Source organism: Erinaceus europaeus, chromosome 5, assembly GCF_950295315.1.
Source record: "Erinaceus europaeus chromosome 5, mEriEur2.1, whole genome shotgun sequence".
NCBI classification, from domain to species: domain Eukaryota; kingdom Metazoa; phylum Chordata; class Mammalia; order Eulipotyphla; family Erinaceidae; genus Erinaceus; species Erinaceus europaeus.
This window is the reverse complement of record NC_080166.1, coordinates 12,683,058-12,698,198: the sequence shown is the minus strand read 5'-3', so window position 1 is coordinate 12,698,198 and position 15,141 is coordinate 12,683,058. Positions and strand designations below refer to the sequence as shown.

General features: G+C 57.4%; 1 protein-coding gene and 1 long non-coding RNA gene across 4 annotated transcripts in view; one reads left to right on the top strand and one right to left on the bottom strand.

Moving 5' to 3' along the window:
* Positions 1-15,141, top strand: part of LOC132538586 (uncharacterized) — an 890,943-nt gene that overhangs the window by 234,601 nt on the left and 641,201 nt on the right. The window lies entirely within an intron of this gene.
* The window catches only part of TENT4A (terminal nucleotidyltransferase 4A), a 30,849-nt gene that overhangs the window by 8,788 nt on the left and 6,920 nt on the right, over positions 1-15,141 (bottom strand). For both annotated transcript variants that reach the window (XM_007520544.3, XM_060191137.1), the window contains exons 2-7: positions 12,787-12,910; positions 10,797-10,843; positions 8,473-8,593; positions 5,002-5,109; positions 2,441-2,569; positions 991-1,204 (exon numbers count right to left, since the gene is read on the bottom strand). In XM_007520544.3, the coding sequence (XP_007520606.2) occupies positions 991-1,204; positions 2,441-2,569; positions 5,002-5,109; positions 8,473-8,593; positions 10,797-10,843; positions 12,787-12,910 (743 nt within the window). The remainder of the gene's footprint in view (positions 1-990; positions 1,205-2,440; positions 2,570-5,001; positions 5,110-8,472; positions 8,594-10,796; positions 10,844-12,786; positions 12,911-15,141) is intronic.

Here is a 15,141-nt window from a genome sequence, read left to right as displayed (position 1 = left end):
ACAGCTCTGCAGTGAGGCTCTGTCTCTCACTCTGATAAAGGAATAAGCAGACCATGTTCTCTCTGTCTCTCCCTCCATGGAGGAAGAAAAAATGCAGTGCCCAGGGCTTGTAACCATTGTTGGGTTTGGTTTGTTTTTTTTTCCCAGAACCCCGCTCAGCTCTGGCTAATGATGGTGCAGGGGACTGAACCTGGGACTTTGGAGCCTCAGGCACGAGAGTCTCTTTGCAGAACCATTATGCTGTCTACCCCATACCAACCATGGCTCCTTCAGTTCAAGTCCCAGCTCTGTCAGATGACACAGATGACAGAGCTCTGGAGTGAGAATCTGGCTCTCCTCTCTGATGAAGAAATAAGCAACCAATGTTCCCCCTCTCTCTCCCTCTCCCTCTCTCTCTCCTTCTCCCTCTCTCTCTCACTCCCTCCCCTGTGGACAAAGTCGAACTCAGGGCTCCCCAGCCCGGGTCCCAAGTTCAGTCCCAGCTCTGGAGTCAGGCTCTCTCCCTCTCCGATCAACGAAGAAGCAACCCATGTTCTCGTCCTCCCTGTCTTCCTCTGTCTCTCCCTCTTCCTTGGAGGAGAGAGCAGAGCTCAGGGCTTGTGACCATGGGAGTCCCAAGTTTGAGTCCCAACACTGCATTTGACAAGAGCTGGACAGTGAGGCTCCGGTCCCCTCCCTCTCTCTCTCTCTATCTATCTATCTCTCCGACTCTCTCTCTCTCTTTTTTTTTTTTTTATCAGAGCCCTGCTCAGCTCTGGCTAAGGGACTGAATTTAGGGCTCTGGAGCCTCAGGCACTGAAAGTCTCTTTGCAGAACCACTATGCTGTCTCTCCGGCCTCGGGCCCATTAGTAAACAGACACACAGATGTGGGACCCTGGAGTGCAGCCCCGGCCTTGCAGGCAGAAGCCCGCCCACTGTGTGACGCCCCCCTGCCGTCGGCCCGCGCTCTGCCCCTCTCTCCGCCCCACCCTCCCAGAGACGCAAGGCACCTGGCAGCAGGGGGTCCTCAATGCACAGCATGGACGGCCGGTAGCCACTGGCCATGGCCTTGCCGATGTCGTCCTTGGCGACGTAGGCACCGCCCTCCTTGATCCGGATGCCCGTCTTCAGGTAGTTGAAGTTGCGCCCGTACAGCTCAAAGAACTCCACCAGCAGCATGCCCAGGTTCTCGTCCGCACGCCGGGCGTCGATCCGGGGGTGCAGCTGCCAAGGGGAGGCACCCGGCCAGGGAAGCGGGTCAGGCTCTGCGTGCGGCCAGGCGCCCTGGGGACGGGGACAGACCAGGCCTGCCAGAGATGGCCCCGGGGGAGAGAAGACACTCTGGGCTCTGAACCCCCGTTCCACCGGGACCCAGGACACCTTGACCAGAAACCTTTGTTGCGTCACCATCGCTGAGTGTGGAGAGGATCTGGGAGACACCAGAGATGCCCCCGGCGGGCGCAGGGGTCACCAGAGTGAGCCACCGGGATGGAAGGGCCCCCACCCCCCCACCAGGGACTCAGCCCGTCACGACCTCGATGTCTATTTCGGGCACTTTGCACCACCAGGTCATCGCTGGGCTCACTACCTGCTAAATGGACCCAGCGTTCCTGGAAGTCCTATTTCCTTATTATTCTTTATAGGATGGAGAGAAACTCAGAGGGGAGGGGGAGACAAAGACAGAGGGAAGGAGGGAGAGAGGGAAGGAGGGAGAGAGGGAGAGAGGGATAAAGAGAGAGGGAGAGAGAGAGGGAGGGAGAGGGAGGGAGGTAGGGAGAGAAAGGGAGAGAGGGAGGGAGAAAGGGAGAGGGAGGGAGAAAGGGAGAGAAGAAAGGAGAGAGGGAGGGGGAGAGAGGGAGGGAGGGGAGGAGAGAGGGAGGGGGAGAGAGAGAGAGGGAGGTAGGGAGAGAGGGAGGGAGAAAGGGAGGGAGAGAAGGATGGAGAGAGGGAAGGAGAGAGGGAGGGAGACCTGCAGCCCTGCTCCACCTCTCACAAAGCTTTCCTCCTGCAGCTGGGGACTGGGGACTCAAACCCAGGTCCCTGCACATGGTGACATAAAAGCCGTTTGCAGAACCACTATGCTGTCTCCTCAGCCCCTATTTTTTGTTTGTTTTATTTTGTTAAATACAGAACAACAGATGCAGGAAGGACTGAGAGAGAGCAGAGGGGCAAAGCCTCCTCTGACCCGCGGCAGGAACATGGCAAAGCAGGGGCACTGGCCGCAGCCACCACCCTGGGGGCAAAGGACCATGGCATCGCCCACCCGAGCCCTTCCCAACAGGCTCCTGACCAGCTCCTGACCAGGTGCCCTGAGCTAGGCGGGCCGCTCCCCGGGCAAGTGGGAGCCTGGAGGTGGGGAGCTCACTAGGGAGGATGCCTGCCCCGGGGAGGGGCCCCAGCACCACACAGGAGGCCACTAAGCGCCGGGGGTGGGGCACAGGTGCAGGGAGGGAGGCCCACCTGCAGGAAGCTGATGGCCATTAAGATGAGGCTGTAGGAGCTGATTCCTCCGGTGAAAACTTCGTTCAGGTCCCTCTGCAGGAGGAACTGCTTCAGCACGAGGATCAGGTACGGCAGCAGCGAGTATCTCTACAGATGGCAAAGACAAGACAGGCGGTCAGTGGCCGGGTGGGGTGGAGGCCGACCCCCTGAGCCCGCTGGGAGCAGGACGGGGTACCCCACCCCTACCCAGCAGACAGAGGCTGGGCTGGGTTGGGCAGCCTCCAACATTGCACTCCGCAGGCCTGGGAACAGACAGGATGCAGTGGGGAGCCCCCCTGCCTGGGGATAAGACGGGGGGGCGGGCAGTGGAGCAGCGGGCAGAGCGCACTGGTTACAAAGTATAAGACCCAGGTTCAATCCCTCCATCCCCACCTGCAGTGGGCAGGGGGGAGGACCTCACTTCTCATGAGTCCTGGAGCAAAAAAGGGGTCTGTTGTGCTCTCCCCTCTCTATCTCCCCTTCCATCTCAACTTGTCTCTGTCTATATCAAATGATATTAAAAAGGCTCAGGAGGAAAGAAGGGTCCCTGAGCTGGGAAGACAACTCAGCCTGTCAGAGCACAGGACCTGTGAGGTCCAGTGAGGTCCCAGAGGTCCCAGGTTCAATTCCCCGCTCCACCTTCTGCCAGAGCTGAGCAGGACTCTGCTGTGTGTGTGTGTGTGTGTCTCTTCCCCTCTCCCTCTCTCCGTCTCTCTCTCTATGTCTTTCTCCTCTCTCTCTCCATGTCTCCGCTCTCTCTCTCTCTCTCTCATTCCCTTACTCTCATAATGAACAGAAAAGTTATCACAAAGTATCCCAGGGGTCACCGACAGGTGGGTCAGAGGCTAAAGCATCCAGGTCATGAGTACAAGGACCTAGGTTCCAGCCCACGGTCACCACACAAGGACCAGTCTGCAGGGGTGGGAGCCTCAGAAGACAGAACAGTGGGCACTGGGAGCCATGCGGGCTCCGAGCTCCAGCCCACGGACACGGGCACAAACACACAGTGCAGCTGGAAAGCCAGCCCACTGCCGTGCCCTTGGGGCAGCCACTGAAGCTTCCCACAGACAGGACGGGACAGAGACTCGGGTCGTGGGATTAAGATTCTGCGCATCAATATCATAATAATCACTGATGAGTAATGAATACTAATAAAAGTAGGTTCTCTTGTGATCTTGTAAATCAGTATTAAGTCACTAATTAAAAAAATAAATACATAAATGGGCTCTGCTCTCGCCACGCTGGGTGGACACGGGAGGTGCAGGGACAGGCCGAGGCCCCAGGCAGCCGCTGTGGCAGGACAAGGGGCCCCTTTTGGCAGATCCTGCCCGGGGTCAGTGAAGACACTGGCCAGCCGTCCAGGCACCCGGCAGAGACCTGAACCCCAACAGCGGGGACCCTCAGCCAGGTGCTCCCGGTGCCAGGGTGAGAGGGGACATGTCCCAAGCTGAGACAGGGCACTCTCAGAGCCTCCTTCACCGACTCACACGCAACAGCTCGGGAGGCGGCGTGGCGCTGGAACATGGGACTTACAAGCCCAAGGCCCCAGGTTCGATTCTCGGCATTGCCAGGGGCCAGAGCTGAGAGGTGCCCTGTGTCCTCACCCTCTCCCCTCCCCTCTCCCTCATGAAATAAGCCTCCGGGAAAGTGAAGACTGAGGGAAATAGCAACCCAGGGAGGGAAGCCAACAGGCACTCGGGTGTCCAAGTGCCAAGGGGTCTCCCGCCAGCTTCTCTGTCTGCTTGACATCCACTGGGTTGTCAGGAAAATCAGCATTTTTCTACATTTTTCTTACTTTACTTCCTTTTTATCCATGTTTTAACATTATTTGACAAGAGATGGGGAGAAATTGAGAGGAAAAGGGAAGACAAAGGAAGGGAGACAGAGACCAGCAGCCCTGCTTCAATACTTATGAAGCTTCCCCCTGCAGCTGGGGGCCAGGGGCTTGAACCTGGGTCCTTGAGCACTGTAACAGGTGCCCTCAACCAGGCGCATCACCACCCGGCCTCTACATGTTTCTACACAAAGGTCTGTCCGTCATCACTTTCCAGACAACTCAACAGTTTGGCAATACCAGCAGCCATGCACAACGCCAGTCCTCAGGGTCAAGTTTTTCTTTTTTATCTCAGGGGGAGGTGGGGTGGGCGGTGGGGGGCAGGAGAGCGTGACCACGAACAGCTCCCGGGGACAGGAGAGCGCTGCTTTGCCAGGAGGGCGGCCCAGGCTCGGGCCCAGCCCCCACCGCACTGGAAAAAGCTTTGCTACTGAGACTGCATTCACGAGAGAGAGACAGAGAGAGAGAGAGAGGAGGAAAAAGAGAAAGAGAGCATCCCTGGAGTCTCCCCACAATGCCGAGGCTCTCCCAAGTGCTGCCAGGGCTCAAAGCCACAGCCCTGGGCATAGGGAGGTGTGCAACCCACCAGCTGAGCCATCTGCCCGCCCGTGAGCGGCCGCTGCAGACTTGGAGAGTCCAGAGCCCGGCTCCTGAGGCCTCCCGAGGGGGACGCCGCCCTCCCACCACGCCCCCGGCCGCATGGCACCTTCATGTAGGTCCTGATGAGCTCAGCGGCCCGCACACCCGTCTCCATGTTGAAGCTGATGTCCACCTTCACCTCCGTCTCCTGGTCCGTGAGCTTGATGATGGGCACCTGTGCAGGGAGGGCGGAAGCACCCTAGGACACACTCGCCCACGGAAAGGGGCTCAGCCCAGGAGCCTCCCTGGACACCCGGACGGTCGCCACAACCCCCAAGGCTGAGACCAGCCTGTCACAGCACATGCCAGTGAGGGGCATGAGGCAGGGCCACGCCAGCACCAGGGGACACCGGTGGCTGAGGGCAGGACAGCGGCGGCAGACATGCCTTTGTCTCTGTGACACCAGCAGAGTCTGGGGTGGGGAGGGGCTCCTGGCCCCCAATCACATCAGCCACAATGTCTAAAGACGTGTCCATGGGGGCCAAAGCAGCAGCTCACCCGGTTAAGCACACAAAGTACTCAGTGGGGAGTCGGGCGGTAGCGCAGCGGGTTAAGCATATGGCGCAAAGCGCAAGGACCGGTGTAAGGATCCCGGTTCAAGCCCCCGGCTCCCCACCTGCAGGGGAGTCACTTCACAGGCAATGAAGCAGGTCTGCAGGTGTCTGTCTTTCTCTTCCCCTCTCTGTCTTCCCCTCCTCTCTCCATTTCTCTCTGTCCTATCCAACAACAATAACTACAACAATTTAAAAAAAAAAAAAGGGCAACAAAAGGGAATAAGTAAATTAAAAAAAAAAAAAGTACTCAGTGCAAGGACACGGGTTTGAGTCCCCACTCCTCACCTGCAGGGAGGAAGCTTCATAAGCAGTGAAACAGGTCTGCAGGTGTCTCTCTCTCTCTCTCTCCCTATCTTCTCCTCCCCTCTCAATTTCTCTCTGCCTATCCAATAAAACGGAAAAATAGCCTCCAGGAGCAGTGGATTCATAGTGCCAGCAGGGAGCTCCAGTGATAACCTCGGAGGTAAAAAAAAAAAAAAAAGGTCAGGAGTCGGGCAGTAGCACAGCGGGTTAAGTGCACGTGGTGCAAAGCACAAGGAGCAGCTTGAGGATCCTGGTTCGAGCCCCCAGCTCCCCACCTGCAGGGGAGTCACTTCACAGGCGGTGAAGCAGGTCTGCAGGTGTCTGTCTTTCTCTCCCCCTCTCTGTCTTCCCCTCCCCTCTCCATTTCTCTCTGTCCTATCCAACAACGATGACAATAACAACAAAACTACAACAATAAAACAACATGGGCAACAAAAAGGAATGAACACATAAATTTTTTTTAATTAAAAAAAAATGTCGTTTGTAATTATATTTTATACTGATGTTTCCTTTAAAAAACACACACACACACACGTGGTCCAGGAGGTGGCACAGTGGATAAAGCATCAGACTCTCAAGCATGAGGTCCTGAGTTCAATCCCCAGCAGCACATGCACCAGAGTGGTGTCTGGTTCTTTCTCTCTCTCTCCTATCTTTCTCATAAATAAAAAAAAATTCTTTTAAAACACACACACTTTGTGTTTTCGCAAACTGGAAATGACTGTACTTTTGCAGCAGGGGAAGGAGCTCAGGGTGGAGCACCTCCTTGGCATGTCTGAGGTCCTGGGTTCAATCCCTGCCACTGCAGACAAACAAAAGAGAACTGCCCACAGGGTGCTGCAAACTCTCACGGGCACGAGCACACTCTTTCAGCAAAGGAAAACGATGGGGCAAGAGAGCTTGTCCTGGGGACAGCACCCAGGGAGCCCATGGAGGGTGGGCAGAGCTGTGGGGTCTCTCCTCTCTCAGCACCAGGCACAGCACCCAGGGAGCCCATGGAGGGTGGGCAGGGCTGTGGGGTCTCTCCTCTCTCAGCACCCTGCACAGCACCCAGGGAGCCCATGGAGGGTGGGCAGGGCTGTGGGGGTCTCTCCTCTCTCAGCACCCTGCACAGCACCCAGGGAGCCCATGGAGGGTGGGCAGGGCTGTGGGGGTCTCTCCTCTCTCAGCACCCTGCACAGCACCCAGGGAGCCCATGGAGGGTGGGCAGGGCTGTGGGGTCTCTCCTCTCTCAGCAACATGCACAGCACCCAGGAAGCCCATGGAGAGTAGGTAGGGCTGTGGAGGTCTTTCCTGACTCAGCATCAGGCACAGCACCCAGGGAGCCCCACGGAGAGTGGGCAGGGCTGTGGGGTCTCTCTTCTCTCAGCACCCTGCACAGCACCCAGGGAGCCCCATGGAGGGTGGGCAGAGCTGTGGGGTCCCTCCTCTCTCAGCACCAGGCACAGCACCCAGGGAGCCCCATGGAGGGTGGGCAGGACTGTGGGGTCTCTCCTCTCTCAGCACCCTGCACAGCACCCAGGGAGCCCCATGGAGGGTGGGCAGGGCTGTGGGGGTCTCTCCTCTCTCAGCACCATGCACAGCACCCAGGGAGCCCCATGGAGGGTGGGCAGGGCTGTGGGGGTCTACCTGGGGAGCCTCAGTGTTATTTAGCCTGTGAGAGGCTGGAGGAGATCACACACACACCAGCATCATGACTGTCACCTCACTGAGCATATTCCCAGCTGCTGTGGTTCCGCAGGGATACGTCACCCACTGACAGCCGTCACCAAGTCTGTCCAGTCAAAGATGAACCCTGGCTGCGCGGTGTGTGCTCACGCGGAGTGTGTGAGTATGTCAGTGTGCATATGCCCACGCAGTGTGTGTTCACGGGAGAGGTGTGAGCGTGCCCGGCCTGAGCGTGTCTGTGCCTGAGGACAGGGGTGCCCGTTGGAGCCCTCTGACTTCCTAGTCCCCGAGTTGTTGACGACTGGGAGACCCCTGAATCTTAAGGCCTGTCAGTCGCTACTTTGCAAAGAGCTGAGGCTCTCGGGTCCTCCCTCCGGGCTACTAAGCCCTTATTCTCCCGTCTTAAGCCAACAGGCCCCAAGGGGCTGCACCTGTAACGGGCACGGCCGCCCCTCAGAGCACGGAATACACGGGGGCATAAGACGTGCCACTGCGCGACCCAGGGGTCTGGCGCTCGCTGTCACCGCACACGCCCGTCTCTCCGGCCTGCACTGATGCCGTGCACACCTTCTGATGACAGACACTCCGTCAGAGTTTTGGTCGGAGTCCCAAACCCACAGGCTCAACACAGACCCCTGGCAGGCCCCGGCTCAGCCGTCAGGAGTCTCTCTGCTGTGGTTTGCTTCTGGCCTCCAGTTTTCGCTGAGGCTTAGTACCCGGCATTATGAACCCACCCACCACTCCCGGCAGCCAATTTGCTTCCCCACCTTCTTTTCTTTCTTTCTTTCTGTTACCCTTGATAGGACAGGGCCGAGAAATTGAGACGGGAGGGAGTGAGGGAGACACCCGTGAAGCTCCCCCTGCACAGCGCTCTGCGCGCTCAGCCTGGTGTGCACCGCCCGGCCCCCCATGGCTCTCCGGCTTCATCTCTCAGCCCCGAGACGCCACAAGACTCGGGGTCCCACCAGCCGGTCCCCTATCCCGAGGGTGAGAGTGTGCACGCCCCGACTCACTGTGGCCTTGTCCAGCACCTTGATGGAGCCCGGCTCGGCCACCCCGTGCTTCCGCAGGGCCTGCTCCAGCAGCTGCAGCGGGGGGCGCTCCCACTTGCCGAAGACCACCAGGTCGATGTCGCTGGGGAGAGAGCAGGGCCGTGAGCCGGGGCAGCTCCCCCCGTTCCCCGGGGTGCACACGCAGCACACGTGGAGCAGGGGGAGTCCCCAGAGCAAAGGCTGGGACACATGGACGCCCGGTGGAAAGACTGACCGCCAGCGTCTGCCATCTCGTCTCTATTTTTTTTTTTTCACCAGAACCCTGTTCAGCTCTGGTTCATGGTGGTGCTGAGGATTGAACCTGGGCCCTTCGGTGCCTAAGGAATGAAAGTCTTTTTGCGTCACCATCATGCTGTGTCCCCAGCCCCTGCTGCCTCCCTACCTGGGTCCACAGAGGACGGCCAGCGGAGAGGCTGACAGCCACTGCTACTGAGCAAGTTTTCTGTCCCCGTGTTTCTCAGTATTTGCTGTTTGTTTCTCTCCTCTTCCTGTCGCTCTCATTCATTGATAAATAAAACTCAAAAGAGAAGTGGTCCGGGAGGTGGCGCAGTGGATAGATAAGGTGCTGGACTCTCAAGCTTGAGGTCCCAAGTTCAGTCCCCAACAGCACATGTACCAGAGTGATATCTGGTTTTCTCTCTCCTCTTTCAATCCCTCTCATTAATAAATAACATTTTAAATATAGATATTTGTTGTTAGTAGAAATTCTATCGGGGCTGGGTGGTGGCGCACCTGGTTAAGCGCACATGTTACAATGTGCAAGGACCCGGGTTTGAGCCCCTGGTTCCCACCTGCAGGGGGAAAGTTTTGTGAGTGGTAAAGCAGGGCTGCAGGTGTCTCTCTGTCACCTGTCACCCCATTCCCTCTCTAGCACCCCATTCCCTCTCAATTTCTTACTCTCTATCCAGTAAATAAAGATAATTTTTTTAAAATTTTTCTTTAAAAAATTCTATTCATTTTACCTACAACCTCCGTGGTTACAAAACACATGTGGCTGACTGTTAGCCGGTGCCCAGGAAGTAGGTTTCAGGCTCCTCTTTCTGTCACGACTCCCTCCCCCCTCGGGCTGAGGTCTGGAGCAGTGTCGAGAGTTGGATTGGCCGTCCACAGGCCTCGAGACCATGCAAAATGCGTATGTGTCACTTCTCTTCATCATTTATTGTATAGAGACAGTCAAGAAACTGAGAGGAAAGGGAACACGGAGAGGGAGAGGGAGAGGGAGAGGGAGAGGGAGAGGGAGAGGGAGAGGGAGAGGGAGAGGGAGAGGGAGAGGGAGAGGGAGAGGGAGAGGGAGAGACCTGCAGCCCTGCTTCACCACACGTGAAGCTTTCCCCCTGCAGGTGAGAAGCAGGGGCTTGAACCCAGGCCCTGGCGCACTGTAAGATGTGTGCTCAACCAGGTGCGCCACCACCTGGCCCCCAAAACGTTTATCTGTAACTCTGACCTCTGGCTCCTTTCCTGAAGGGCGTGGGGCCTGTACACTACAGTGACCTGAATGTTTCCTGGCACCTCGGAGACTTGCACCTGGTCACTGACATTCACACAAAGGCTGCTGTCATCCAGGTCCAGCACACTGGGTCTCCCCCGCCTTGAAAGCGATCTGAGCTCTGACAGTGGCTCCTGGGCTATTTCCCTGATGCCACCTTTTCATCTTCCTGTTCCTTCTGATGTGGTTTGATCTCCCCAACAAACACTCTGCCTGAGTTCTGATGAGGTGACCTGAGAGGCCCCCACCTGGAGGTGTCTAGGTGCTGTCCCTCCAGACTCCTCAGATCAGTAAGATGACTGGTTCTTTCCTCTTAATCCTGAGAGCATCGGACTTGAGGGTCCTGGCATCTGGCTGTGTTTCTCCAACTCATGTATAAGCCATAGCTACCGCCGTCTACACTGGCCCACCCGGGGTTCCTGGAGCCTGCGACTCTCCCCTCTACACTGGCCCAGCACTCTCCAAGCTCACGTGATGAGACCAGAGCCCAACCCACCATTCCCCGCCACTCAGTCATGCACAGGCCCGTGGGGGAGAGGCCCCAGAGACGCCCAGAGACACCGGGGCCGGGTGTCAGGCCTTCTCTGCCCAGGCAGAGTTATTCTGCAGAGCCAAGAGCCTAGCACAGGGAACATCCAGGCCCAAGGCCCGTCTCTCGCACCATCCTCCCTCCCTCACCTCTGCTGTCTAGGGAGCCGGGAAGCTAGAGAAGACGTCCACACTGTGACTCCGTCCTCTGTGCCTCGCCCTTGCTGAGCCCGAGACCCACAGGCAGGAGGAGGACACTGATCCCACTCACCTGGTCGGCAGGTAGAGTCCCGTGCTGAAACTGCCAAATATCTGCACCTAGAAGACAGAGACACAGAGACAGAGAGATAGAGAGAGGGGTCTTCACAGGAGCACACCTGGCAGGCCCCAGCCCACCACCAACGGGGAGGTTCTCAGCACCACGCAAGAAGGTGAGATTGGGAAGGGGCCAAACTCTCCCCCAGGACAACCATGTCTATCTTTCAGTTATAGACCGCCCCCTCCTACGGAGCAGAAGCAAGTTCACCTGCCATGCACACAGTCTGGAGCCCAGGTACCACCTGGGATCCCTAGAGCACCGGGGGAAGCTCCCCAAGTGGCACAGCATTGCTGTGACATCTCTCTTCTCCCCTTCCAACTGAAATATAAAGTATGAAAAATCTTGTGTGGGCAAGGACTGTTCCTTTTATCTGAGACAGAAGAGGAAAAAAAAAAGGAAGACATCTGCAAGTAATAACAGGTGTAGCAATGACTTAGAAAGGAAGTGAAAGCAGGACCATTGACAAATGGGAAAAAGTATTTGTGTGTGTGTGTGTGTCTGTGTGTGTGTGTGTGTGTGTGTGTGTGTGTGTGTGTGTCTGCAGTATATCTATATATGTGTGTATATACATACAATGGAGGGTAGCAGGGCTGTGGGGTCTCTCCTCTCTCAGCACCAGGCACAGCACCCAGGGAGCCCATGGAGGGTGGGCAGGGCTGTGGGGGTCTCTCCTCTCTCAGCACCAGGCACAGCACCCAGGGAGCCCATGGAGGGTGGGGAGGGCTGTGGGTCTCTCCTCTCTCAGCACCAGGCACAGCACCCAGAGATCCACCAGGTAACCCCATGAGGGGTGGGCACTTTGATCTCTCTCCTCTCAGGACATGTGCGTGTATATACACACATAGATATGACAAGAGAATCAGCCCAGATCCATTCCCTTGGGGAAACTATCGTAGTTCCCAATGGCAGGGCTGGGGGTGCACACTCTGTGGTGGGACCCATACGGAATTAGCCCCATTTTCTTACCATTTTGTAAATCGATATTAAATCACTAACAAACACTAAAAAATAAAATAATCAAAAAAAAACTGGGGGCCAGGAGGTGGTGTATCTGGTTCAATACCCACACTACAGTGGCACAAGACCTGGGTTCAACACCCCGGTCCGCACGTGCAGGAGAAAAGCTTCAGGAGTGGCAGAGCTGGGACGGGGCTGTCTCTGTCTCTGTCTGTCTCCTTCTCTGTGGCACCCCCTTCCTTCTCAATTTCTGTCTCTATCCAGCAGTAACTTTTTAAATTTTTTATATTTATTCCCTTTTTGTTGCCCTTGTTTTATTGTTGTAGTTATTATTGTTATTGATGTCATTGTCATTGGATAGGACAGAGAGAAATGGAGAGAGGAGGGGAAGACAGAGAGGGGGAGAAAGACAGACACCTGCAGACCTGCTTCACCGCCTGTGAAGTGACTCCCCTGCAGGTGGGGAGCTGGGGGTTTGAACCGGGAACCTTAAGCTGGTCCTTGCATAAAAATTTTTTTTTTTTAAATGTAAATCTTTGAAAAACAAAGAAAATCTGGCCCAGGAATGACAGCATCATGCCCGGTCCCCTGTCATAAGCCATAAACACCACCACCACAGGGCAGAGGAGACAACACACTGGTTCTGCAAACAGACTCTCCTGCCTGAGGCTCTGAGGTCCCCGGTTCAATCCCCAGAGCTGAGCAGGTCTCTGGTCTCTCTCTTTCTAGTGCTCTTGTATCTCTCTCTCTCACTGAAATAAAATAAAAGTAATTTTTGTAAAAAAAAAAAAAAAAAAAAAAAGACTTTTAAAAATAACAAGAACAATGCAATCATAACTGCCAGGGAACCAGCTCTACAGTAGGGCTCAGAACTCCAACGCCCCAGACCCCAGGCTCAGTCCCAGAGCCACAACCAGAGCTGAGGGGCTCTGGCTCCGCCCCGGGGAAACAGCCGCGAGAGCAGCAGCGGGGAGCCATCACCCACATCGGCCGCAGGCCACAGGTCCTTGACCACGGTCTCGATGCGCGCCACCACCTCCCTGCGCATGGCGGCCTCCTCGGGGCAGGGGGACATGAAGTCGTAGAAGTCGATGATCTCTTCATGCAGCCTGGGGGCGGGCGAGAGGGCACGGCGGTCACACACCACGTCCCTTCCCGCCTCCCCCTCCGCAGGCAAGGGCGAAGCCTGGCACTGGACCTGGGTCCTACCAGGCACCTAGGACTCTGGTGCAGTGAGCCCCCGACACACACAGCCTGGGAGGCTGGGAGGCTGGTTGGGGCTGGGGGGCTGGTTGGCTAGAGCTGGGGGCTGAGGGCTCTGGGATTGAGGGGCTCTGGGGCTGGGGGGGTGGGGGGCTGGGGGGCTAGAGCTATGTGCTGGGGGTTGGGGCTCTGGTATTGAGGGCTAAGGAACTCTGGGGCTGGGTGGCTGGTTGGCTAGAGCTGGGGGCTAGGGTATCTAGGGCTGGGGGCTCTGGTAATGAGAGGCTAAGGAGCTCTGGGGCTGGGTGGCTGGCTGGCTAGAGCTGGGGGGCTGGGGATTCTATGGCTGGGGGCTGGGGGCTGGGGGCTCTGGTATCGAAGGGCTAAGGAACTCTGGGGTTGGGTGGCTGGCTGGCTAGAGCTGGGGGGCTGTGGGTTCTAGGGCTGGGGGCTCTGGTATTGAGGGGCTAAGGAACTCTGGGGCTGGGTGGCTGGACGGCTAGAGCTGGAGGCTGGGTGCTCTGGTATCGAGGGGCTAAGGAACTCTGGGGCTGGGTGGCTGGCTGGCTAGAGCTGGGGTGCTGGGGGTTCTAGGTTGAGGGGCTCTGGGGCTGGGGTGCTGGTTAGCTAGAGCTGGGGGCTGGGGACTGGGGCTCTGGTGTTGAGGGGCTGAGGAGCTCTGAGGTTGTGGGGCTGGGGCTGGGGCTTAGCTTTCATGGACACCACCAGGCAGGGGACCCTTCTACCCCCCAATGCTGCCGGCCTCACCAGCCTCCACTCTCCTGGGCCTGCACACAGCAGCACACCCCATCACAGCCCTCAGGACCCCAGTGAACAGGGGACCACCCCATGCTCGTGCTCAGGACCCCTGGTGGAGGCTGGGGGTCTCTCCCTAGTGTGTGGGACCCCAGTAGCAGGGGCACAGCTGGCGGCCACTGCAGCTCTGAGGGAGAGCTCTCTCTCTCTCTAGAACCTTCTGGAGGAATCCTGCTCCCACCCTCCTTGGCGGGGGCACCAGACGCAGCCCAGGGGAGCCCACATAGGGAGACAGGGCAGGGGGCCCAGGTCTACCAGGGCCTCCTGCAGCCCCGCCCCCCATCACAAGCAGAGGACCCCCGACTCGCAAACCCCCCCCTTCATGGCAGCCCTGCCGAGCAGGCCGTGTCCCCAGGCTGGCGGGCAGCCAAGCGGCTTTCGGTTTCATTTCCCCCTCGAAGCTGCTGCCCTGGGAAGAGGAAGAGGACGGGCCATCGCGCCCCCTCCCTGGACCAGTGACGAGGACCCCGACAGTGTTGGGGTCAGACATGCCACAGCCCACACCCCCTCCAGGCGGGACGGGGGGCCAGGGCCCCAGGCGGGTCACCCACGGAGGACACGGGATCCCCGTCCCCCCACACCAAAGGGCCCACGGGCTTCTCTGGCCACTCAGGGACACGGTCCACACCCATCACACTTGGCTTGGCTGGAGGGCCTGCGGGCCTGAGGTCGGGAGTTCGAACCCGGGCACCGCCTCTGCCAGAACAGGGCCCTGCCTGCTCTTCTGCCCCTCTCTGGTCCCTGCGTCTTGGGCAGTTGGGAATGTGAGGTATTTCTCCTGTGTTTCACTCTGCAAAAGTGTGAAGGGTGAGGGCCCGTGGTGGCACACCCGGTAGAGCACACGTGTCACACGTGACCCGGGTCCCAGCCCCTGGTCCCCACCTGCAGGGGGAAAGCTTTGCGAGTGGTGAAGCAGGGCTGCATGTGTCTCTCTCATCCTCTCTAGCTCTCCCTACTCTCAGTTTCTGGCTGTCTCTATCCAGTGAATAAATAAAGATAACACAGGGAGTCAGGCAGTAGCGTAGCAGGTTAAATGCAGGTGGTGCAAAGCACAAGGATCCCGGTTCGAGCCCCCGGCTCCCCGCCTGCAGGGGAGTCACTTCACAGGCAGTGAAGCAGGTCTGCAGGTGTCTTTCTCTCCCCGTCTTCCCCTCCTCTCTCCACTTCTCTCTGTCCTAGATAGATAACAACAACGACATTGATAACAATAATAACTATAACAATAAAAAACAACGGCAGCAAAAGGGAATAAATAAAATAAGAAAAAAGATAATACAAAAGTTTTTTTTGTTTGGCTTTTTTTTTAAGGTAGCGTGCGACA